The 25,575-nt window shown below is 38.0% G+C and overlaps 2 protein-coding genes across 4 annotated transcripts in view; both read right to left on the bottom strand.

The window, feature by feature from the left end:
- The window catches only part of ddc (dopa decarboxylase), a 229,050-nt gene that overhangs the window by 48,804 nt on the left and 154,671 nt on the right, over positions 1–25,575 (bottom strand). The window lies entirely within an intron of this gene.
- Positions 20,372–25,575, bottom strand: part of gask1a (golgi associated kinase 1A) — a 40,971-nt gene continuing 35,767 nt past the window's right edge. The window contains exon 3 of one of the 3 annotated variants that reach the window (XM_082150327.1): positions 20,372–24,439. In XM_082150327.1, coding sequence (XP_082006453.1) covers positions 24,248–24,439 — 192 coding nt within the window. In that variant the 3' untranslated portion in view covers positions 20,372–24,247. The remainder of the gene's footprint in view (positions 24,440–25,575) is intronic. The other 2 variants (XM_082150325.1, XM_082150326.1) reach the window with 2 other exon arrangements.

The following is a 25,575-nucleotide window of genomic DNA, read 5'->3' as shown; positions in this document are numbered from 1 at the left end:
TAATTAATCGACGATAATTTAACGACAATCGATTATGGGAATTTTGTCATTTGACATCTTTAGTTTGAACCCACCACATACAGATAATGTACGGATGTGTTTGATACTGTTATTGTGAAAGCATTTATAATGCCACTGCTGTCTTTTGGAGGACAGTGGAATAATCCTCGCCTCTTTGTTGTAACACATCTTTTCCTCTGCTTGCTATTTTTTGCCTTTCTAATTTTGAGATCAGAATCACTGTGACCTCCAGAGACAGATTTGTTTATGAATGCTGCATCTGCCTACAGAATGGAACATGAATGAATAGTGAATCTGATAATATACTTCGTATACGAGCGTCTCAATGTAGGGCAGTGTCAGTTCAAGGTGTTATGTATAGCCGAAGGGGACACTGCTGAACTGCAATGAGACGATTAAAGAGAGAGACTGTGCGTTGTGCTTAACATGTTGAGACCAATTCAAGGTTTCAGGCACAAAGTACAAATTACATCAGCTTGCTCTGAACTCATTAAACTAAACACAAAATGGCATGGTGGTTTTATTTTTCTATTCTTAAGGAATCTTTAGAAATTTGTCTTCTGTATTGGAGCATATCATTTTCAAGAAAATACAATTTTCAAGAGTTCAGCTACAACCCTAATCAAAAACAACTGAACAAGCTAATCAAGGGCTGCGTCTGAAAAATGAGGCATTATTGCCTCGCTGCCTTATCAGGCAATGACTTTGTAGGCAGCGTTTGCGCACAAAGGCACCTCACGAAACGGATTTCTGACAGACTTGTTTAATGATCTACAGCAAAATAGAGCGAGCAAATATTTAATTACTACACTTGAAATTACATCAGAAGTGGAAAATGTTGGTCAAAAACATTCATTCACACACAAACTGACCAGCAACCGCAACTTTCAGACACCATCTTTATTATTTTTTAGCTTAACTCCCACACAATGGAACAAAGATAGTGAAGGATACATCTATGCTGCCTTCAGATGAAGGTATCTCAGGAGACAGCATTGGATTTGGATGTGCTATCTTGATGCCTTCCTATCTTGGAATGTATCAGAAGGCTGTATTTTTAAAGGGGTGGTATAATGCCCTTTTCACAAGATGTAAAACAAGTATTTGATGTCCCCAGAGTGTGTATGTGAAGTTTTAGCTCAAAATACCCCACAGATATTTTTATATAGCATGTCAAAATTTTCCATTTTTGAGGGTGAGCAAAAATGGATCGTTTTGTGCTTGTCCCTTTAAATGCCAATGAGCTGCTGCTCCCGGCACAGAGGGAGGAGCTTCAACAGCTTGCCCTCACACAGACATGCACTGAAAATTTCAAAAACCTTTAGCCTTTTATGTTCAAACCGGATTCAGACAATGATGGAGAGACTCAAGAAGTGACAACATGTAGAAGCAACAGGACATTTCTGAATGGTTAGTTGATGAATTTATGTAGCTTGTGTAGTTATCTTCTAGTCATTGATTTGCATATTCTGTCATGATAATCTATAAATGGCGTTCCCGGGGGCGGGGTTTATGTAAATTCTAGGGTTGGTGATGTCACGTCGTGTAGTCCCTACCAGCCATTTGTTGTAGTCCTTAAAAAGTGATTTCTTTAAAAGCAAATATCTCCCTTTGCTTTGAACTTTGAGCGTCGTAACTTTGTAGATGTTGTTTATGCTCAAACAGCAACATTACACACTAACTAAAGTTAGAAAAGTGAAATCATAATCAACCACCCCTCCCCTTTAAGTCTTCGGATGCAGCCATGGTCTTCAGTTACAGGTAGGTAAGTTTGATGAGGGTTTGAGCAAAACTAGCCTACAAAGGGCATTGCCCCTCCAGGGCAGAATTCAAGAAACTCTGCTGTAGATATTTTTATGGTGTATTTTCTGGATATGGCCATTACGGAAGGTCTTATGCAAATATATAATTATAACATTATGTGTATAATTAAGAGGAGAAACTGTGTCTGTTTATTATTATTGAATGGGATGCCAGTAGTATTTAAACCACATGTCAAACTCCGCTCCTGGGCCACTGTCCTGGAGAGTGTAGCTTATTCAGCCAGCTCCAAAACACCTGCCTGGAAGCTTCTTGACAACTTCTTAGCAATTTACATAAATAAATAAAAAAATTGCTTCAAAAATCAAGGTAGGACTAAAATGTAAATTGTGAAATGAGAGTCTTTTCATGTAATGTTAACAACAAACCTTATTTTCTCTTACATAAAAAACCCATGTGAATTCCTTAGGGAACCCATGGTCATAATAAATGAGGAGAAGCATGTAAAAAAATTATAATACAACTTTATCTTAATCATAGTAATTCCTGCATGGACTGGATTTGGTTTCTCATAGGACCTCTTAGTAACCCAAAAAATAGATCGTACAGTGTATCATTTTCTACATAATTTGTTCTGAGGTTGTGTGAGTAATAACCAAATACAGTCATTTATTTTAGATGGTATTGAAATCACAGTGTGTCTTTGAAGCAAAAATGTACTTACCCTCGACAGGGAAATCTATCCCTGTCCAAATAATGTTAAAGACCAGAAATTGGCATTCATTAGTGGAAATTACTTAGATGTGCAATACATTGATAGTGTTCTTCTTTTCAAAGGAAATGTGGCTCTTAATTGGACTTTATTTTAAAAGTAAACCCATTTGAGTAAAGATGGGTTTAAGGTTAAGCTCACAGCGTTTGAGGTTTCATTGCAGGCAATTGTTCAACCTTTGATGTTATTTCCTGAGCTATTTTTGTAAAAGAACACAATTGGACATCGCTATGTCTCACATGAATTTTAATTTTTTTTTTATCAATGTGCCAAGGAGAACTTGGGTGGATAGCAAGATTTTCATCAAAAAATGAATTCAATTTTAGCCTGTTTCTCACAAAAAGCTAGTATATGACAGAAAACTCTAATAAAGAATATAACACTGAAGTGTTATTAATGATTTTTTTGGTATATGTATACTGCTTTACCCCCTTTTTAAAGTTTGAAAACCTATTCCCCAGTAACTGAAACTGTGAGAGACCAACAATGGACCCTTTTCACAGACTGTGATGATGCGTTTATATTAATATTGTAAATTTAGCATAAAAAAACAACAAAAAACATTTATAACACTATACTTGTGTTATATTACCTTGGCATTAAATTAATTATTTAAAAAAATAATTCAAGCTGTGTGGGTGTTTCATACTGCTTAGGGAGTGACGGCAGATTTGACATCTTTCTCTCTTCTGACCAATGTAATTAATCTTTCTATAGATTTTTTTTCTTCCTTTGGAATTTTTCTTTGGCCTTTTGGAGCAAATGGGATTGCACAAATATGGATTTGGAACACATGTGCAACAGTTTGGAACAGTATTACCTGAATTGATTTATGGTACGATTTCACTTAATTCAGCAGAATTACCTTTACAAACCTGGGGATAATCATCAGATTTCGGAAAGGAGCACTTTTTTTTGTGTGTGCTTGCAATGGAGTACAGTCCATTTGTGCTTGCACAAACAATTTACAAACAATTAGTAAGTAAGCTTGAATTGAACAAATGTGACATTGGCATATTTCTTCTCATATTCTCCATATTATCTCAGTCTGAGATCCCGTTTTAAAGTGAGCCTTTGCCAGCAGTGTAAACTCTCATTAAAGCTGTGGAACGAAAGAGAGAGGGCAGCCAAATGACTCTCTCCTGTTACTGTCACATCTTTACACCTGAGACAGCAGCCTCGAGTGGGATCTGTCAATCACATCGTCACAATGAGCCTGAGAGGGTGCCCGGAGCTGACTGCTCATTGTCATGGCAACACTCCCAGGGTGAGGACCTTAAGGACTCTCATTTGCGTCAGCGAGATTAACCAGAGGGCACAATAGTTTCTGAACAGGTATATAGGAACAACTTTTTGAAGCAAGAATTTAAGAGTACATCCTCTGTCTAAATAGCTTCCAAAAAAAAAATGTATTAGCAAAGTTCTGGAGGAGCACGTTCAGATAATCTGCCCAATCAGCATGAGAGGAAGCATATGTATTATGCGTATATAGAGCCGACTTACCTCAGTTCCATAAAAAAAAATTCACCATCCCTCCTCCACCCCAACTCTGAGTTTTCGGCTCTTCGGACATCACGCCAAATAAACATATTCCATACTCTATCTGATTATGTGCAAACAAGTAAAAGTACTACATCTGAAACAACTGGAAGCATGTGGTGGTTTTTCTCTTTGCTGAATTGTTCTTTATGTTTAATTACTAAAAATGAGATAAGTTGACAGTCAGGACAAGATATCAGTATGTAATTCTGGCAAAAACCAATCTAAACATGACTAACGAAATAACTGTTGATGTAAAAGACATCCATAATGAAGCATGTCAGACAGGGACAGAGCATTCCAAAATACATATAGTCGTCTCAAACCAATTAAATCCATATTTTTTAAAAAGGGCATGGTTATATTCAGCTTTTTTCATGAAACATGGTTTTTATGCTGTCTTATGAAATGTTTTGAAGGAAGCGTGACCCTGATCATGACAGTCTTTCTACTGCTGAATGCGGTAGCTGTTTCTCCAGACGAGGGTTAATAGGATAACCGTGTCTTAAATAAATCACTAGCAACAAGGAAAGAAGAGACAGCAGAGATAACAGCCTACTCACTGAGTTCTCAGGGTTCTGAAACCAAATTTATCACATGCTGTTAGTCAGTAAATGCTCACTAAGGTGGCATTTACTTGATGAAAAAAAAATGCAGTACAATATTTTAGAATTTAAAATGTTTTCTATTTTTATATACCAGTGCAGTGCCCGTGCAAAATCAGTTTTTGTGATTGTTTTTAGTAATTGTTGGTTTGGTGTATTTGAGTGCTCATTGTTACAATTACACAGCAAAAGTTCAGTGTCATTTTTATTTGTGCATAGTTGAAAGCAAATACTGATACTGACACAATGACATACAATAAATATGGAAAACTGATATTTATAATGGTGATATTAGGTGACATGTATTTGGGTATCTGTGTACAGGTAGCAAGAGTTTAGATTAGATTAGATTAGATTTACATTAGTTTCAACTTTGTTGTCATTGTGCAGATTACAATTATAGAGACAATGAAAGGCCGTTAGCGTCTAACCAGAAGTGCGAAAAAGGCAGAAAAGTGCAATGTGAACAGTATAGACAGGTAGTGCAGTATGAACAGTACAGTATATGACATATAGTGCAGTGTAGACCGTAGTATACAGTTAATGAAGTGGTGTACAGTAAGGATATGGGGATTTGCCATCACGATCTGTAAAAGGAGAGTTAACCTCGTTTAAGCCATAGCCTACATGAGCTATCCTGTTGAATAGGCAGGGCAACTATTTTACATAGCATATTCAACATCACATAGTTACAGGCTAACTTCAGCGCGCATGACACAGTAATAATTTAGTATTGAGACCAGGCTATGCTTGAGCAAACAGTTTGTGTATAGGCTACAAATGATGGCCGTGAAAGAGACTGTGAACGCATTGAACAGGATATGTTTAGGTGAATAGCATAGGCTACTATTACACAGTAGCGATAACGTTAAGCGCACCAGCATAAATTATAATATTCAGAAATAAACAGTGTAGCTGTACTTAAAGGGATACTCCACCGCAAAATGAAAATTCTGTCATAATATACTCACCCTCATGTTGTTTCAAACCTGTAAGAATTTCTTTCTTTTGCTGAACAGAAAGGAAGATATCTAGAAGAATGTCAGTAACCAGACAGTTTTAGATACCATTGACTTCCATTGTATATTTTTTTCCTACTATGGAAGTCAATGGTATCTAAAACTGTCTGGTTACTCACATTCTTGTAGATATCTTCCTTTCTGTTCAGCAGAAGAAAGAAATTCATACAGGTTTGAAACAACATGAGGGTGAGTATATTATGACAGAATTTTCATTTTTCGGTGGAGTATCCCTTTAAGCTCCGCTGCTTTCTTCGACCCTCTCTGTGTCTGGTCCTACGCTGCGCTCATTGAGAGGGGGAGTGGCCTCTGGTCCTGCGCTGTGCTCACTCAGTGTATCTTTTGCATTTCTAATCCAAACAATGTCAAACTTGACACTGCACTTAATCGTGCCCGTGGCAAGACACCTGTCAAGTTTGAAATCCATCATACTAATGGTTTGAGAGATATGTGAATAACAGACACACAGACAGACAGAAAGATGTTCCTGCAATTTATAGATAGATAGATAGATATTTGAAATGCCTTTTATTCCAGTGATGAATTTTCATCAGCCATTACTCCAGCCTTCATCCTTCAGAAATCATATACTGATTTTGTGCTCAATAAATATTTCTTCCCGGACAGCAACATAGTGTCGGCCCAGATCCGGCCCACATCTGGTAAGCGTGGATTTCACATCTGGGCCGACACTATGTTGCTGCCTGGGTTATTATATTAATGTTGAAAACAGTTGTGCTGCTTACTGTTTTTGTGGAAACAGTAATAGATTTTTTCAAGGTTCTTTGATAAATAGAAACTTATATATATTTTAAAAAATCTTTAGATCTGTATAAATGTTTTATATTTAAATAATATGTGATATCTAAACACAAATGTTATATGAAAGTAACTGCTTTGCCAGTGCAGTGTTTACTTTTGAAGTTGGCAAATGAGAGAGAGTTAGTTCATTCTTTCCAGAGAGCAATGAGAGCTGTTGCTTTTGAAAATAACATTTTGTTCCCCAGTACTTTCCAAAGGAATACACACTCTCAAAACAGATTCAGAAACTGGCATAGATGAGTTATTTTATGTTTCCAAAAAACATGATTTTTTGACGTTTTTTATGATTTTATCTATGCCAGAAATTCAAGTTCTAATGGCAGTGACAAGAAACAGAAGGGCAAGTGTTCCTCATTTACTTCTAAGAGCCTCCATACTATTGTAAGGCTCTGTAGACACTTGTAGGCTACATTTAGTGTGTTTTCACATTTGGCAGGTTTGGTTCAACAAAAAATAACTCTGGTGTGATTGCTCTGTTAGTGCGGTTCATTTGAATAACTGTGAACGCTGCCATCAGAGTGCACACCAAACAAGCGGACCAAGACACATCAAAAGGTTACAAATGAACTTTGGTGATGTTTGAGTGAAATATGAATGCAACACAGACAAAGACATCCAAGCAAACTAAAAATAGGATTTGATGTCACAAGATGCAACCCTATAGAACAGAATGTTCATGCGTACACAGATTATTCTCATAATAGGAGCTACGTTGGCCATAACATTTCACTACCGGCAACGGAAACGCTGTCTCCTTGCAGTAGATCTTTATTTGTGTGTGTAAGGGGGGAATTTCTGGTGCTGTTTTGATCCCTTTACACATTTTATAAGCTCTTTGTGAGTTCTCAGCCGGTAAAATACCATTAAATGTACATAAATACAACAAGAACATAGCCCAGCACACAGCATTGTTTTGGATGTTCTAAGTCCAGTTAAAAAATGTACATCATAAATTTTTTTTGTTCAAGTTCGGTCTTAAAAATGACAGAGCGCTAAGTGAACCATGACTAAATATATAGTTTTCTTTTTTGGTCTTGACCAAAAAACCAAGAGAACCAAACTACAAGTGTGAGCACAACCTACACTTAACATGTTAATTACATTAAAGAGGCTACATGCGATTTTCTGAAATTTAAACTCGCGACTGACACCTGTGGCCAAAAAACGGAACTGCTCTTCCTTTCTGCTCGCTCTCGTACGTGCACACTTCACAAGTCATCCGCTGCAAAGAAGTCAACATTATGTTTACAGAGGTAAGAACAGTCAAATAAATATATTGTTTGAGAAACTACGTTTGTTTGCTGACTAGCGGTGGTGGCAGAGTGATCTGAAACGTTTAATATGAACGCGCTTGACGTCACATCCGCAGACAGCGCGGGAAAAATCCGACCCGACAGAAAATAGGAAAAATAGGATACAGGCTTATAGGTGCACCCACTGTGAGCGGACAAGGTGTCAGTATGCTCATCAGGAGATGTTTGAGTCATAAATGGTCAAATAAAAAGGCTATTGTTACGTTTATTTTGGGGAAAAAGTTGCATATAGCCTCTTTAACGTAAGTAGTCATGAAATTCAGAGAAAAATTCAGAGATCATTTTCTTAAAGTAACAACATGTAACTTTTCAACCTTCATAATATATTTCCAAGACCCTTGTGATAGTACATCGACTTACAATAGGTTGAATGAGACGTCTGCCAGAGCCTGACGGGGTCTGTATCGCTTTTACTGGCACTATGTAACTTCGGGGTTCGGGTAGTAACCAGCGCTCAAAAAGAACTACAAAATTCGACTGCTTTACGGCATACGTCACTTTGCCCACCACTTCCTCAAATGTGACCAACCAGCGCGTTTGTTTTCGTACGTCTGTTTTCGTCATGGCTGAAGCAGCAGCGAAACGTAAGAAGTCCAAGGTTTTGTCGGAGTAGAGTCGGAAGAGGAAAAGGGAGAGTGATAAACTGAAAGGCAGGACGAGGATCAATATTGGTCGAGCGTTTGCTCGCTGGCGTTAGCTTATGGAGGAGGAGAGTTACCAGACTGATGCTGACTTGGCCGTCATGCTGTTGAACTAGTAAGTAACTGTAAATTGCTTGCATACTATCTTTAGTTTTTCTAATCGGTTGTCTGCCTGGCTACGTTACGGAAACTATCTGGTCCTCCATTTATTTATCTTCATGAATCAGCTAGTAGATGAGCGAATTATCAATCTGGTAGCTAGTAAACCCTAACATGGTAGTTTTAGATGGTTAGGATGCTATCGCTATCATTCTCGTTCAGATTTGAGCATTGCAATCGACATGCAAAATTCAAATGTTTGAGTTAAAATGTTTAGTCTACTAAACATGTATAAATTATGAAAGGGGGAAGATTAATAATATTATCATTGCCCATATGAAAAAAAATCTGCATGCTTCATATACAGTAACCGTAAATCATTTTACGACAGCGGTAATGGACAATTCCGCTTCCAACCTGTAGGGCGACCGCAGAGGAAAAGTTCCATGTTGTTGCTTTAAGTATGTGTGTGGTGTATTCTCATGCAAAATTAAGGTTGTTGTCGGTGGATGCCACATTGCAAGGTTGTTCTAAGTTGTTGCGAGGTAGTTATTTAAAGAGAGCATTAAAGCAACAATATTTTAGAAATCTTTCGGTTAAAGATAATGAAAAGATACTGACAGTTTCCATCTCTTCCAAATTATGGTAGTTATGGTGTGAACGCAGCATAAGCTTGTTGTTTTGGTTCAGGAGGAAGGTGGCTGCTGTTTCAGACTAAATGCAATGATTGGACAAACATTTTATGGTCCTACGCCATCCACAGACAATATATATATATATATATATATATATATATATATATATATATATATATATATATCTGGAACAAATCGTGTAACGGTCACCAGCTGGAGTGCCCTTGAGAGCCACCAGAGGGCACTCCACACCAGACTCTCATGTTCACTCACAGACTACATCTCCCATCATTCTCTGCCTGGACTCATCAGCACTCATTATCACTTTCACCTGTATCCCATCTTCTTGTTTAGTTCACCCTATATAAGCCTGGTTCACCCCATCACTCACTGCGAAGTTTTGTATGTTGTTGCACTGCATTTCCGAGCGTTTCCCTGGTTTCGTGTCTCTTGGTTTTTGGATTTCTTGCCTGTTCCCTGGATTACTCTTCTGCCTCTGACCCCAGCCTGTTTTGTTTGTTTGTTTGTTTGTTTGTTTATTTATTTGTTTGTTTGTTTGGACTGCCTTCCTGTGTTTTACCCCTGCTTATGCTGATTACGATTCTGGATTGCGCTTCAAATAAAGCTGCAATTGGATCTCAACCTTTGTGTCTCGGAGCAGTTCGTGACAAATCGCCTACCTTGCCTAAATAGCCCAAGTCACACATCTCTCAAGTCTTTATAATATTGTGATAATTATGAGTCCCTCCCTCCTTCAGTGTTTGTCTGTAAGTTTTTTTTTTTTGTTGTTTTTTTGTTTTTGTTTTGTTGTCAATAAGAACAACAGGAGAGAACATCATTCTGTGAGTGTTTACTTTTCCCAGTAGATTTTAGCGCGGTTCTTTGTTAGGAAACGTTGTTTTATTTACTGTGTTTTACTCTGGTAAAACGCGCGCCTACGTGGCATTTGTTTTTGTGTGTGACTTTTGAGTTTGGCTTGACTAAATAGTAGGGTGTGGCCAAAGCCAGTAAAATAATTTATTCTACCCATGCTAGTACTTGTTAGAAGAAGCAGTCAAACAACAGGAGAGAAAATCAGTCTGTGAGTGTTTACATTTCCCAGTAGATTTTAGCACGGTTCTTTGTTGCTAGGAAACGTTTATTTACTGTGTTTAACTCTGGTAAAACGCGCGCCCACAAGGCATTTGTTTTTTAGTTTGGCTTGGCAAAATAGTAGGGCGTGGACAAAGCCAGTTAAATAATTTATTCTACCCATCTGCTAGTACTTGTTAGAAGAAGCAGTCGAACAACAGGAGAGAACATCAGTCTGTGAGTGTTTACTTTTCCCAGTAGATTTTGTTCTTTGTTGCTAGGAAACATTGTTTTATTTACTGTGTTTTACACTGGTAAAATGCACGCCCACGTGGCATTTGTTTGTGTGTCATGACTTTTGAGTTTGGCTTGGCTAAATAGTTGGGCGTTGCCTGCTGTATTCAATAACGAGGTATTAGGCATGTATAAAATAGGTTAGTGTACCGCGGCAGCCCTCATCGTGTGAAGACCGAAGAGTGTAAAGACCAACGACTCTACCTGTGCGACTCCACCGAGCAAGGACACCGACAACAAGGCACTTGAGTATTAATTTCTTGTTGTTTATTTAATTGTCTTGTTGTTTCCTTTCTCTTCTACACAACTGTTCATCTGATCTTTCTTTTTGTGAGCTCTCTAACACTGTGTTTTCAAATCCCTAGTATTATTAAATCCCTATTATTACTAACATGCGTAAATCAAATATCACACATCGGAGGCAGTTCAATCCTAACAACCTGAGTACCTTTCCGGTGTCTTCTAGTACTATATTCTCTTTTCCTATTGGTCTCTGGAATTGCCAGTCTGCTGTAAACAAAGCTGATTTCATTACATCTATTTCTAGTCATTCTAGTCTCAGCCTACTGGCCCTGACTGAGACCTGGGCCCGTATCCCTAAAGATTCTGAGAATCCTCTCAGAGAGCTCCTAACTTAACCTAAAAATTCCTTGCCAGGAGTTTTAGCTTAGAAGTGATTCCAGAACATTTTCAATGAACTCTGATCAAGGAATGGATGGAAAATCCTATCTTAGTGAGGAGGTGTGGTTGACCCCGTTGCTAGGTATGAGTCATCATTTCAAAAGCCGTGATTGGTTGATCCTACAAGTTTGATGAAAATGAACTTTTGGTGATAATGAGCAAAGGATGTACCCTCAAATCAATAAACATAATTATACACTCTAATCTTATGCAGACTGTAATTGTAAATAATATTTCACATTCAAGAAAATATCTGGAAAATGGAATAGTAAGCTGTAGGGGTTATAGCCTAACATTAGAATCTAAAATATGTGAAAACTTAAGCTCATTACACCCTGTTCAAATAATGATTCATGTCTTATTTGCTCATATTAATAGGTTAGGTTGTGACAAAGCTGTCAGTGTTTGGGTGATGACTCTGCTGACGGAGGATTGGGACAGACCCAAGTCATCACTGCTGCATTGTTGCATTTTCCCTGTTGCCAAATACCTCAGGGTTGTGATTACTTTCTTCTCCGGTGTAATAGCGTTGTGGCGTCGAGTTGGTGAAGTAATTGCATCTCTAAGGAGATCCACCACAAACATGATTCCTGCACGATCCAATCTGTAGCGTCTCAATAATTCCCTGTCATCCAGTGTTTGCAGGACATCTCTCCTGCCTCCTCTGTTGGCCATTTTGTGCAGCTGCTTAGGGGAACTCCTAAGCCACTAAAAGTCCTCTTCCCTGCTCTTAGCAGATCTCGCCTTAGGAGCCCTTTTAAGCGCTAGGAATCTTGAGGAATAGCTTTTATATTAACTGGGATTTTCGTGTCACTTTTAGGGGAAATTCTAAGAAAACGTCATGACTCTGAGACTTTTCTTAGAATTTGGCCGCTAGGAGCCACTTTTTGCGCACAAATTCTTTAGGGATACGGGCCCCGGATCAGACCAGAGGACACTGCCACACCGGCTGCCCTCTCCACTAACTTCACTTTCTCACACACCCCTCGCCTGACTGGAAGGGGTGGAGGAACTGATCTGCTCATCTCAAATGAGTCAAGTCATCTTCATTTATATGGTGCTTTTAACAATGTAGATTGTTCCAAAGCAGCTTTACATTGATAATAGGAAATTAAAGTAACAGAGATTGTTTTGGCTTTATACTGTAGCAGCTCTAGAATAAAGTTATTGTCCAGCTAAAGTTAGTTTGATTGATTCACTTCTGTCGCAACGATCATTAGTTATTAACTTAGGGGCCGCTAACACAACACCGTTTTAACAGAAAACTCTTAAGTTCTTTCTGCGCAAACTTAAAAAACGATTGAGTTGAAATTATTGGAAATTTGATCCTTTACCATGTCTGTGTGACAACAGCTCATTTGAATCACATTCAATTACCATCACTAGCCCTATTAAAATCCATTTTGTAGTTGTATATCGTCCACCAGGTCAGCTTGGCAGTTTCTTGGAGGAGCTTGATGTGCTACTCTCATCCTTCCCTGAGGATGGTACTCCTCTCATAGTTGTTTTCAATCAGATCTCTTCCTTCCTTACACAGAACAACCTCTTGGACAACAATCAGTCTGATTTCAAAAGCGGACACTCAGCTGAGTCTGCCCTGCTCTCAGTAATTGAAGCTCAGAGACTGGCAAGAGCAGCTTCCAAATCCTCAGTTCTCATCCTGTTGGATCTGTCTGCTCCCTTTCACACAGTTAACCACCAGATCCTCCTGTCAATCCTAAAGATGAAGGGCATCTCAGGAACCGCACTCCAATGGTTCAAGTCTTACCTCTCAGGTAGGTCCTTTAGGGTGTCGTGATAGAACCACATTGCTAGAACTGATCGGTCATGTAGATTTGCCTTGTACAACATTAGGAGGATCAGGCCCTTCCTATCAGAGCATGCTACACAACTCCTTGTCCAATCGCTTGTTCTATCCAGACTGGTTTGTCTTTGCGCTCCTTGTAATTGTAATGCGCTCCTGGCTGGTCTTCCAACTTGCACTGTCAAACCTCTGCAACTGATCCAGAATGCTGCAGCCAATGCTGCAAAGTGTCTGCTAAATGTAATGTAAATGTAATTTTTTTTGTTGTTGTTGCCTGAATTCTCCATGATTTCCAGGAGACGTGTATGTAGCGTTCTTTAATGGTCCACCTGGAAACAAAGCAGTCATGACACTTATGGAAGAATAAAGCTGTTGTGTTTACAACTGTGACAATGAGGGCTCATCTGGATCAACATCAACTTTTTTTACGCCCCTAAACATGATGCTGAAAAAAACTAAAACAAAAAAACTGTAATTGGTTGCTTTACATGTCGGTCAGATGTCCTCTTGGGCTGTGGCCATAAAAAGCTGCTATGTGGGCTGCGTTCCAGTCCACTTTTAGACACGCAACACGATTTTTCTTTAATAATAAATCAACCAGGCTTGTGCAAAATTCAGAATTTCAGAATTGGCCTCCATTCAATTCATGAATTGGAATTTGAATTGAATTTACTCCGCCCCACAGGACGTTGAATTGAATTTGAATTGGAATGACAGGAAGTGGAATTAAATTCATGGCAATTCAAAGAAATTCCACACAGTCACACAACAGAAAGAATGTGTTGAGTCTCGCATGAATTCAGTGTTAGGAAGGTTACTTTGGAAATGTTATTGCTTACTGTTATTAGTTACCCATTATAGATGTGGTTTTGATTACTTTATTTGGATAACTTTATCAATGCAAAGCAATTTCGTTTTAAGTTGATTAGTAACTAATTGAATTAAACATTTTACCTCAGTAATACAACTAAATACAATTACATTAATTTTGTAATTTAATAACACAAATTTCATTTCACGTAACTATTTACTCCTCAACCCTGCATACATTTTGTTCTAAAATAGATATTGATCAAATTCTTGAAATAAATTACCCCCTCATTACCCCTTGTTTAATTAGTTTTGTTCCTATGTAATTTTCATTTCAAAGTAATCACACAAACACAAAGTTGTTGTAAATGCAGTTATCATTTATTCCAATGCAAAAAATTACTGAGCATCTACGGTGGCCGAGAAGGGTCACAACACAAACAAACGCCACAACAACTACATATTCAGAAAACACATGCAAACGCCGCCACAACAACTACATATTCAGAAAACACCTCCGAATTCAGAAAACACATACAAACGCCACAACAACTACATATTCAGAAAACACATACAAACGCCACAACAACTACATATTCAGAAAACAACTTCGTCGATTTCACATCACGCACGCTGCAAATATTCACAGCACGAGCAAATAGGGAAACGAACTGCAAACTGCAAAGACACAACGGAAATGTTTCCAGGGGGGCCATAATCAGTGACGGCGTCAAGTTTATTTGTATAGCGCTTTTCACAATACAGATTGTATCAAAGCAGCTTCACAGTATTAAATTTAAATAATACAACAAAGTTTGTTTCAAGAGGAATTTATTGATTGATAAAATAAAATATCCCCAAAATATCCCCAACTGAGCAAGCTACAAGAGGTAAGTGTTTCTCTTTTATTATTACAGACTTGTCGATGTGCTCTGATACCGAAATGGTTTTGTGTGTTTTCAACATATTAAGTTATTGTCCCCATAACGTATTACTAGTCCACGCAGATAATTGTTAAACGTTCTGCCAACGTTGTTAGCTGGAAACTAGCTGGCTAGCTCACTTCTGGTCACTAAATAGATGCATTACCGGCGTTTTTACATTGTCGTCCTGATATCTTAACTATTTATTTTTCAGATTGAAATGTTCTGTCCGTTTTGTGCTGCAAACCACTTCGGTACAAGTCTGTCATAATAAAAGAGAAACACCAGAGAATGTCTAATAAGGCCGTAGACAGGCTCTGGAAACACTTACCTCTTGTAGCCGTCACTGTAGCGTACGTGATGTGAAATCGACGAAGTTGTTTTCTGAATATGTAGTTGTTGTGGCGTTTGTATGTGTTTTCTGAATTTGGAGGTGTTTTCTGAATATGTAGTTGTTGTGGCGTTTGCATGTGTTTTCTGAATTTGGAGGTGTTTTCTGAATATGTAGTTGTTGTGGTTTTTGTTTGTGTTGTGACCCTTCTCGGCCACCGTAAGCATCACTGTTGCATCTAATTCTCAATAGCTCCTCAAATGTTTTTACATTGAGTCTGCACCGTTTTGGTCTGAATATCTTTCCTGCAACACTAAAGATTCTCTCAACAGGTGCAGAATGAAGTCGTAAGGGACTTCTGAAACTTAAAGTCCAGTGTTGCCCATTAAATTGTGCTTTCAAACAAATGTCCACCTCAAATTGTTTAGCAACCAATACTTGGTTAAAGTAAAGCATTCTGGGAAATAGAGTCATGTTCCATCATGTTCCTCAAAATTACAATTACAATAAATCAAACTTAATTATTTGTTCTGTGACTAGAGCTTTTAACATTCATTGCTGGGGGAAAACATATCATTTTAATGTAATCTGTACAAGTAGTTCAAACTAATATCATTTATAATGCAATCATATCTGACATATACTGTAAAGCTTCATTGTTAAACACTTCACTTAAAATATGTATATGAATTTCTTTGAATTTTTATTGAATTGCAATTCTGCTTCCTTTAATTCAAATTCGAATTGTAATTCTAGATCCTGTTTTTGACATCAATTCAAATTCAAATTCAAGAATTGAATTGGAATTAAGGAGTCATTCTCAATTCAGTTCTGAATTGTGCACAAGCCTGAAATCAACCCCATAGTGGATCTAAGTGATCAAGGGCTTAGCACGTTCCAATTCAGCCTATTGCAAAGGTTCCGCCAGTAGTGGGCACTCAATGTAAGCAATGCAACATAAGCAATGCCGTACATCCGAGTGAACGAGACGGAGGGAAGTTAGCGAGTGAAGGGCATGACAATTTTGGACTGGAATACAGCCATGGAGTCCAGTAGTTGAGTACCAAAATGTATACCATGTATATGTATACAAATGTACAAAATGTATATAAAGGGAGTTCACAAAAAAAATGAAAATATGTCATTTATTCTCCCTAATGTCATTTTCTTTCTCATGTGGAACACAAAATTATTTTTTGGGGAAGAATTTTGGTCATCAACGTTTCAGTGACATTGGCATATTTAAAAGAAGAAGAAAAAAAAAGATTTCTCAAAATATATATATTTTTATGTTCATGAGAAGAAAGATTGTCATACAGGTTTAGAATGACATGAGAGTGAGTAAAGGATGACATAATTGTCCTTTTTGGGTGAACTATCCCTTTAAGGGTTTGTTTTCTAAGTATAACTATTAGTAACTTTAGCATGATTGAGTATTAGAGAGTTAAACTGTGACCAAAAAAAGAAAGCACCCTAGGTAAGTTCACAAAGATGCTCTAACACATGCGTGTTCCTGGGGATCTAACTTCTTGCAAAGTTCAGTTCCATCCCTGATCAAAACAACTAAACCCACTAGATATTCAGGAGCTCTTGACAATTACAGGAATGTGTGTTTGATCAGGGTTGGAACTGAACTCTGCAGATAGTAGATCTCAGGACTGGGTACCCCTGGTCTAACAAAATATCACTAAATATGTGAAGACACACAACTACAGTTTTACTGTGTGAGGCATGGATGATGCTTTTATCTATGCTCAAGGGGAAGAATACATTATGTGCTCACTTGTCAACAGAAACAGAGAACAGAGGTTAAAAAAGAGCTCACTTTTATCTGGAGAATTTTTTTCACATTCTTTGTCTTTCTCTCTAATTACACTTAGTTTAATCACTCCCTGGTTATGATGAATTAAAATGATGTTTCTATTAAAATGGATGCAGGCCAAAGGTAACACATGGCAGAGACTTCTGCTTTACACACAGTCTTCTGAGAAACCCTTTTACATGGTCCAGCAATAATGGCTTGGTCCACTAATCTCTTGCCTAATGATGAGAGTGTGTAGTTTTATATTTCATCTTTTTTTATCCTGACCTTGTAAGACAACTGCGATCGAGTTGCACTTATTTATAAATTGCAAAACCAAGGACTTGGAAGGAAATTAAACGCTTATATGATATGGTCTTTGGGAAATTAGGCTAAGCTGATTATAAAACATAGAAAAGCAATTATATTTTGGATTACTTAACGGACAGGCTGATATTAGGGAATTAAGTAATTCTGATCAAGCAATGAAGCAAATGTTCTTCAAGGAAATTATTTCTTTACTTTTCACAATTAATATTTGTTAATTGCAGGAAGGGAAATTTTATACTTTCATCCTTTACACCAAAATGTGAATTTCTGAGGTTTCTTGAGTGTTTTGTTATTACGTGGTTAAAATGTTTTCCCTTAAAGGGGTCATATAATGGTACATGCACTTTTACAAGTTGATTGTACTGAAATGTGTGTTGGCAGTGCCAGTACACAACCATCATAAAATGATAGAAATCCATCCAGTGTTTTTTTTTTAAATCTTCTTATACGTTTCCCCCCATCTCAAATCAGGCTGTTCGATATTGTGACGTCACAAAATCGACGCCCCTCCCACAATTGCTGATTGACAGGAGCGTTTCAACACAGACCCACCCTTGCTCGTGAGCGAGCTGTCAATCATAGCCCGCGCGGACCGGCGCGGTCATTGTTGATAGCTGGTGCACTGTCTGTCTATGAGCAGAATGGCGGTGTTCTGTTCTTCGGTGCAATAACGAACACAGCAGTCATACTGATGTTCCTAAATCCGAACCGCTGAAGTGGCTGAGTTTTTTTTCGAAGGGAATATTACTCACGATCAACGTCAATGCTTTCATGTTTGCGAGCGCGAATCATTTCACACACCAGACTGCTTTATAAACTAGGTCAGTATAAAGCTGTTTTTGCTAAGAAGCTGCTCCTGAAAAAAGGATCGGTACCAACTATTCGTGTTCTTGCTGCACCTCCAGGAGAACTGAAGTGAGTGTAACGTTTTATTAACCTTTATATTAATATTTATATTAATCTTTGCAAATCGCTCGCATGCTTCACGAATGCGGCTATTTTTACACTCAGGGTACATTACGGCATGTTTTCTATGTACGACGTTCTCAATATAATTCATAATCCCACCTTTATAATGAACAACGCGTTATGGTTATTGTGTTATTACAAACGGTGTCCGCACAGAACAGAGGGGCGGGGTGAGCAAAGCTCATTATCATTTAAAGACACATGCAATCAAACGGCGTGCTGAAAACAGAGCTGTTTTTGACCAGGTAAAATTAGTGTTTTCTTACAATACTAATGAGAATTTAATGAAAGTATATTACAAACTTTTAATTTAGACCCTAAAGAATCATAATAGCTTGTACAAAAATGGCATTATATGACCCCTTTAAGGCCTTGACACACCAAGCCGACCTAAAAGAACTAGCGGCGACAAGCTGACCATGTTGTCGCCTTGCGATGGCGATGGCTGTGTCTGGGCCAAAAAGCTGGACTATACACCAAAAGGATTATAGGTGACTTCCAACTAGCATGTATGCTCTGCGCACAACTGAAATGAACTAATGATATTAAGAAGAGGATCTATGACCTCTGGAAGCATCTCTTTTAATAGTTTAGTCAGTATAGGGTCTAACATACATGTTGTTGATTTAGATGATTTAACGAGTCTTGACAATTCTTCCTCTCCTATAGCAGGACCAAACAAGCCCGAGGGGTAAAACGGGGAGTCGAGGAAAGCTGTTTTGTCAGCGTCCTTGATCTCTGTTAAAGGAGCATTTCACCCGTGGGAACATTAATCTTTATTGAAAGTGGGTCATATATGTAGTCGAAAATGTAACATAAATTTCGTATTTGGTGCATTCTTGACCGAGGAAAGACAGAAAGTAACTTTAGGGCGCATTTGTATGGAAGACAACAACTCCCACAATGCACCACATTGCACAGCTCCGCAAGCCACTCCCACTAATCCAGGAACTAGGATGGTTCACAACACAAATGTCAGTGTCCTCGTCTGTTTCAGAGATTTCGTCCAGGAGAAATTGCCATTGTAGAAATTCTTTGCAGCAACACTCTCTGTGTCCGTAGGTGCAGAGTGAGAGCACAGGCACCACCAATCCGCCCCAGCTTGAGCCAGTCCGGGCTCATCGTCCGCGACAGGCAGGTGTTCTGCCTCGGCTGCAGAAGCCACCTCCTGTTCCTCCATCAGCCTCAGCTGCTCTTCGCTATATTGCGGCTTCCTTATCATATTGAGTACCTTCCGCCATTGTCGTAACTTCACATCTGGCTCCATAGCGCCTGTTAGCTTAGCTTCCAAACAAGATGGCGGATTTTGCTTTTAGTTTCTGCAAGTGAAGTCCCACCTACTGATCTGTAATAGGTCTGTAGCGTGAGTGGGCCCCGCCCCCTGGAAAAATGAGGAATGAGTGTTTGTAGTCTCAACCCCTCTACAAAGATATGGGACTTCCTGCTTGGAATGACGCAAAATTAAGATTTTTACATCATTATAAGCAGGAACTGCAACACTGAAATCTGTATTTCTCCCATCTCAGGGGAAAATGAGGGAATAATGCACGACCATTCAAAAATATGACTGGGTTTCTAACGATACAAAGCTTAATGCAAATAGGTGAAGTGTTCCTTTAAGTTGAGCAAAAGGTGGCTCTCAAGGACCACCAAATTGGCCATCGTGTGCCCGATTGCCTGGGCTGTGTCTTTAGTGGCGCGCGGGCCGAGGTCAGTTGTGCTTCGCAGCTCCTTTAAGGCTGCCGGGCCTGGGCCGCTTTTGTCCATATCACGGAGTAGCTTGGCCTGATATACTTGGTTTTTCTTTTTGAATGATGAATACAGACTATTGATACCTGCTGATATGGTTCACTTCGCATTGCTTCAGTCTCTGAAGCGCATTGGGGGAAACTGTTTTCTCAGAATACTAAAGCCTGTATTAAGAGTATACGAAGCTTCCAAATGATATGAATGATACACCCCAAAATTAGCATGACACAGTTGGTCATTAGACACTCGAGAGCCAATACCATTTCACAATTAAAGCTGACATAACGCTTATTCTGGTGGCAAATCAATAGTTTGGCCTCGGAACACATGGAATATTTGTTCTCTTTTAATAAATTGTGATTGTAGTCGTATTTGCCTGTTATTTCCTGTGTTTTATATTATGTCTAAATACTGTAAATCAAGAAGTAAAATAAAAGTAAATAAAATTATGCTGGCGGATTAAATTGAAAACTACATGTATGTCGTAATGGAAAAATTATACCACAATAAATACTTTCATCATGATGATAAAATTCCCATGCCCATTGCATCTGTGTATGATGCCAACGTTTTCTCATTGAAAGCAATGGAGTACACTCCACATCGAAAAAAGTGTGGCACTGAGGGGTCCTGACCAAGTGTCAATTGGCTCTTATGAGACCTACTGTATGAGTACATAAGCTTTACCCATCCTTTCTTACAAAACAGTAATAACACTATAACACTTTCCTTGCCATTTTAAATATAATATCGCCTCATCAAGAATATAAAATATCTCTGCATTCAGCATTTATACCAAACAAGTCTGATGTTCTCGGGGGTTACACTTTCTGCTCTTTGTAGAAATGCTCTTTGTGAACTCTCTTCCTAAGTTTAAAAAGAAGCAGTCAAAGAACTTTGAAGTGAAATTGGAAGCAGAACACAGGCAGGAATCTCTCGCCCACATTAGGCAAATGTAAATGAGACCTGTGGGAATTTAAACTGGATGAAAGGGAGATTTAATGTTTCGCTGATATCATTAATTTTTCTCCCTCTGCATGCTCCTAGTCTCCAAATGTGCGATCAGTATGAGGCTTATAGGAAGTGACAAGATCAGCTCATGAACAGATGGGCTCGATATAGCCACTCTAAACTCTGCTCTGATTGAACTGATATCTGTTGAATATTGTTGGATTATTTAAAAGTTTCCAGATGTGTTTGACCAAAGAAAGATAAACTCAAAAGTGCAAACTCCAAAAATGATCGTGTGTGTGTGTGTGTGTGTGTGTGTGTGTGTGTAAGCATCAGATACTTGTGATTCTTCTTATGATTGAGGTTTTTGCCCAGTCTTCATAAACACATTTATTTAAGACCAATTTCTAATTCAGCCAGTTACATTCAATTTTCAGAACAGAACAATCAATATTCCACAGTTCCAGTAATTTATAATTACATTTCCAAAAATAATGACTTTTTAATTATGCAAAACATCAAAAGTCCACGTACACACTACAATGTTTGGTCAGTAACAACCATGTGTAAATATGAGTGATGTTCTATTCTTGAACGAATCATTCTTTTAAGTGGGTAACTGTTGTGTGTTTCCTGTACAACAACGTAACTCGCTGGTTAACTACCGTAGTACGATGCATCGTTGAAGAAATCAACTAACTATACACGACTGTTTCCCGAAACCTTATTGTCGCAAATTGGTCGTTCAACCACGTTGTTTAATGTTGTCATGCGCTTGTTGGAGTAATCGAGATCGAATTAATACTAAATAATAGTTATTTTGCTTTATTTCCAGATTCAATCATCGGCTCGTTCTTATGTAGTAGAGCATGTTCGCACATGCGCACTCTTCAAAAACGACGCTTTAAATCTCTTGACAAACGTTTGTAAAAAGTTTTTACAAAAATTGTAAAACAATTTGTATGTATTCTAAATAAAAGACACAGGTTGTACTGAATGTCAGCTTGCTTATTTTGCTCACGACAAAGATTTATTAAGTCCACATGTCATGCAAACAACCCAGTCTTCATAAAGACTTCACTATGCTTGTAACTCGAGGGCTGTCGTTCCAACCACACAACTTTGCGATGCTGTTTGCGAATGTTTGTTGGAACGATGGTTTCGGGAAACACCGACTCGTTGAACTATGCTGGTAACGACGGAACTTGCGACCATAGTTGACTAACCATGTTTTCGGGAAATACACCCCAGGCCGGTTCACAGAATTGAACTGAATCAAGCCTTTCGTTTTAGGTTGATAGAGCAAGATGCACATCCAAAGTAGCACACTCCTTGAGCCAATAACCATGTTCAGATGGGTTATTGAACCAAAGAACTGGTTTGAAATGAACGAATAAAAAGAAAACCAACTCAAAAAGATCCGAATGAGTCGGTTGTCCAAGTTTTCTGAGGTTCCTTGGAAAACTTTGACCGTATCGGCTCATTGGTTTTTTTAGTCGGACATGACTAAAAAGCTGACTTTCAGCTCTGCATGTAGCTTGGATTCATTCATTTCAAACCGGTTCTTTGGTTCAATTACAGTTCTGGACATGCTTATTGGCTCAATCGGTGCTCCACAAGCGTGCATGCTACTTTGGATGTACTTTGGATATCTTGAGTCATCAACCTGGAACTAAAGTTCATATCAATTTGATTATGTGAACCTGATCGAATGGTTACCAGCTTAAAAGAACAATTCATTCAAGAATTGAATATCACTATCAATTAAAACAGTAGTTGTGAACCAGGGTTCCGGGGCGCACTAGGGGGTCTCGGCAAACTTCCAAGGGGGCCTCAAGATGACTTAAAAATATTTAAAATAAGAGAAAGCAAGCATTAAAATAAGCCAAAACAAAGTAAAACATAACAAACATAGAAAAATCTGGGTTTTTCTTATTTTAATTCATCCCTCAACTATGAATATATATTTTTCTAGTTATGCCAAGCTTTAAAATAATAATAACATTGAGTAGAAATTGGGTTATCAAGTAAAAAATTTGGAAAAGATTCAGATAGAAAATGTATACTTTAATCCTTATCAAGTAAATCAAAAACTGGAGAAGTCATGGGGCCTTTGAATATTGTTTTTGACAATGGGAGGCCAAATAGGAGTCAGAAAGGCAGAGATCCACTGGTCTAAAGTATTATTGCTCAAACAACCATATTTAACTGCAGTGTGTGTACAGTATGTAGCCTATAAGACCAAGACAAAAACCTAGAATTATGTATGATAACTCTGCATAGGACAGCACCAATTTAGACTCAGCAGTTTTGTTCACAACGGTGCCTTTAGGCACTGAGTGCCCTGTAGGAGCCAGCAGGAGAAACCTGGATACAGCTCAGTTTCACTCCACACCACAGTTTCATAGTCCTCAGCACCTATTCTAGACTGTATATCAGCCTTCATTAAAGATTTAGCTTGTACAACATAATTCCATTGTTTTTTTAAGCTTAGCCTCATTTTTCATTTACAGATGCAGTTACCTTTTCTAAATGCACCAGAAAGCCTTGCAAGACATTCTATACCAAAGCTCCATTTCTTCCATGTAAATTCTGGTTTTGTCCAATGTAGATGAGCGAAAGATTTTGTCAATTGTTTGGCTTTTACATTTATTTTATTATTTTTTTTAGTTGTAAATGAGCAAAAGATTTTCGCATTTAATTCATAATGTTCCTTGCAATTTCTTTGTAACTGTTTCTGAAATTTACTTTGGTTCTACACCAATATTTTATTTTATTTATTTTTTTTGTCAGCAACATTAGACTGAGTAATCCCTTCCACTATGAAATCTCATTAATCCAAAATCCCACTCCTCATAACTGTACATTAAATATTACATTCACATGCAGCATGGAAAGATAAATAGCTTGTTGTTGAAATCTTATTGCATCGTGTCTGCTTAGGACATAGTGTAAGTCTCCTCACAGTGATGGGCCTCTGCATGAGTCCTGCTTTGCAAATGACCATCTGGAATCTCTTCTCTCATATACTGAGAGCATCAGTTAATCAAAGTTCAACACTGATTAGGGAAATCAGTCAAAAATCCATGCAAATGCACTGCCTCCTCACATTTAAGCTGTCTTCCATAGTTTGCATGACTTTGTAAACAGCACATCAAACACACTTCAAGACATGCACATAAATTAATCTGGGCGAACCAAATCTAAGCATACAATTTCCATAAATCTTTTGTGTCCTCTGAAAATTCAGTAATTGATTATTTACAAAATGTGAGAATCTCTTCATGGGAGAGTTATAGACCTCTGTTAAGTCTCAGTTTCTTCTCTTGTATATGCTGGATAAGGGCCTTGGCTCTCTGTTCTATGTGCCGGATGAGAGATTTGAGTCCGGACACCTTTCCTCTGCTCATCCAGAATTCCTGATCCACAGATAGGGAGCGAAGAAGCATCCTCTCCAGACATCCTGACTGCAGCACTGAAACAGCAAGTTCCGGAAACCTGGCAATCAACAAATACACAGTTAAGGCCTGTTCACACGAAGAATGATAACTATAAAGATAACTAGTGGCCACACCAACACACAATATCATTCAGTTATGTCATCTGCCGTTTTAAGTGCTCCAGCTCTTTAAAGCAGGATGGATTCTGATTGACTATCAATGTTTTCATCATTCATCAGCTGAATTTTTTTTTTTTTTAAAGTGATTCCAAAGATATTGTTTCTCTGTGCCATTATTGTTAGTTGTCGTGTAAACTCTGCTTTTCTGTTATATTTAGATTTATTTATTTATTTATTTATTTTTACATATCTTTATCGTTCTCGTTATAGCTATCATCCTTGGTGTGAACGGGCCTTTACACTGAGAATTTTGTACATGTTTATCAGTAGAGGGGCATTCTTATTTTTTTTCTAACAATAATTATAACAATATCCTTATTCTAAAATTTGAATCTGTAAACATAACTTTTCTACTTCTTGGCTTTTTTTTAATCCAAATGTACTTGCAATGCATTTTACAGGGATAATTCCTCAGGGTGAACAGTTTGTTGCTCAAGGTCACAATGGTAAGAAGTCATGGTTCAAACTAGTAATAGTTAACACATTTTAACCAGTTTTATACTTGGCCACACCACTCTAGCCATATGTTTATACAATAACAGTAAACCAGGGGTCTTAACCCCTGCTCCTGTGGCCGGTTGCACCAGCTGTGTGTACGTTGCTTACAAGCCTTGTTTTGACGTAAAGGGGCACTACGTTTTTAGTATTAAACTTAGTTGAAATGTAAAATAGCCTTGTCTGTAAACTGGGGTATATAATGTTATTAATGATTAAGTCGTTTCGTATTTCAAAGGAAACATATTTTTATTGTTAGTTACATGACACAAAATAAGTTAGAATCATGGATAAACTGAAATTCAAGGCATTTCTTGAATCAACTTCAAATATTTGCAGCCAGCTATTGGATTATTGATGGTAAGCTCTAACTAATAACTAACTGATAACTAATGATCTTGGCAACGGAAGTGAATCAATCAAAACTAACTTTAGCTGGACAATAACTTTATTCTATAGCTGCTGTAAAGCCAAACAATCATAAATGTATCTGTTACTTTAATTCCTATTATCACTGTAA

This window comes from Leuciscus leuciscus, assembly GCF_965113295.1.
Source record: "Leuciscus leuciscus genome assembly, chromosome: 20".
NCBI classification, from domain to species: Eukaryota; Metazoa; Chordata; class Actinopteri; order Cypriniformes; family Leuciscidae; genus Leuciscus; species Leuciscus leuciscus.
The sequence above is the reverse complement of the archived record's forward strand: the minus strand, read 5'-3'. Positions and strand labels throughout refer to the sequence as shown.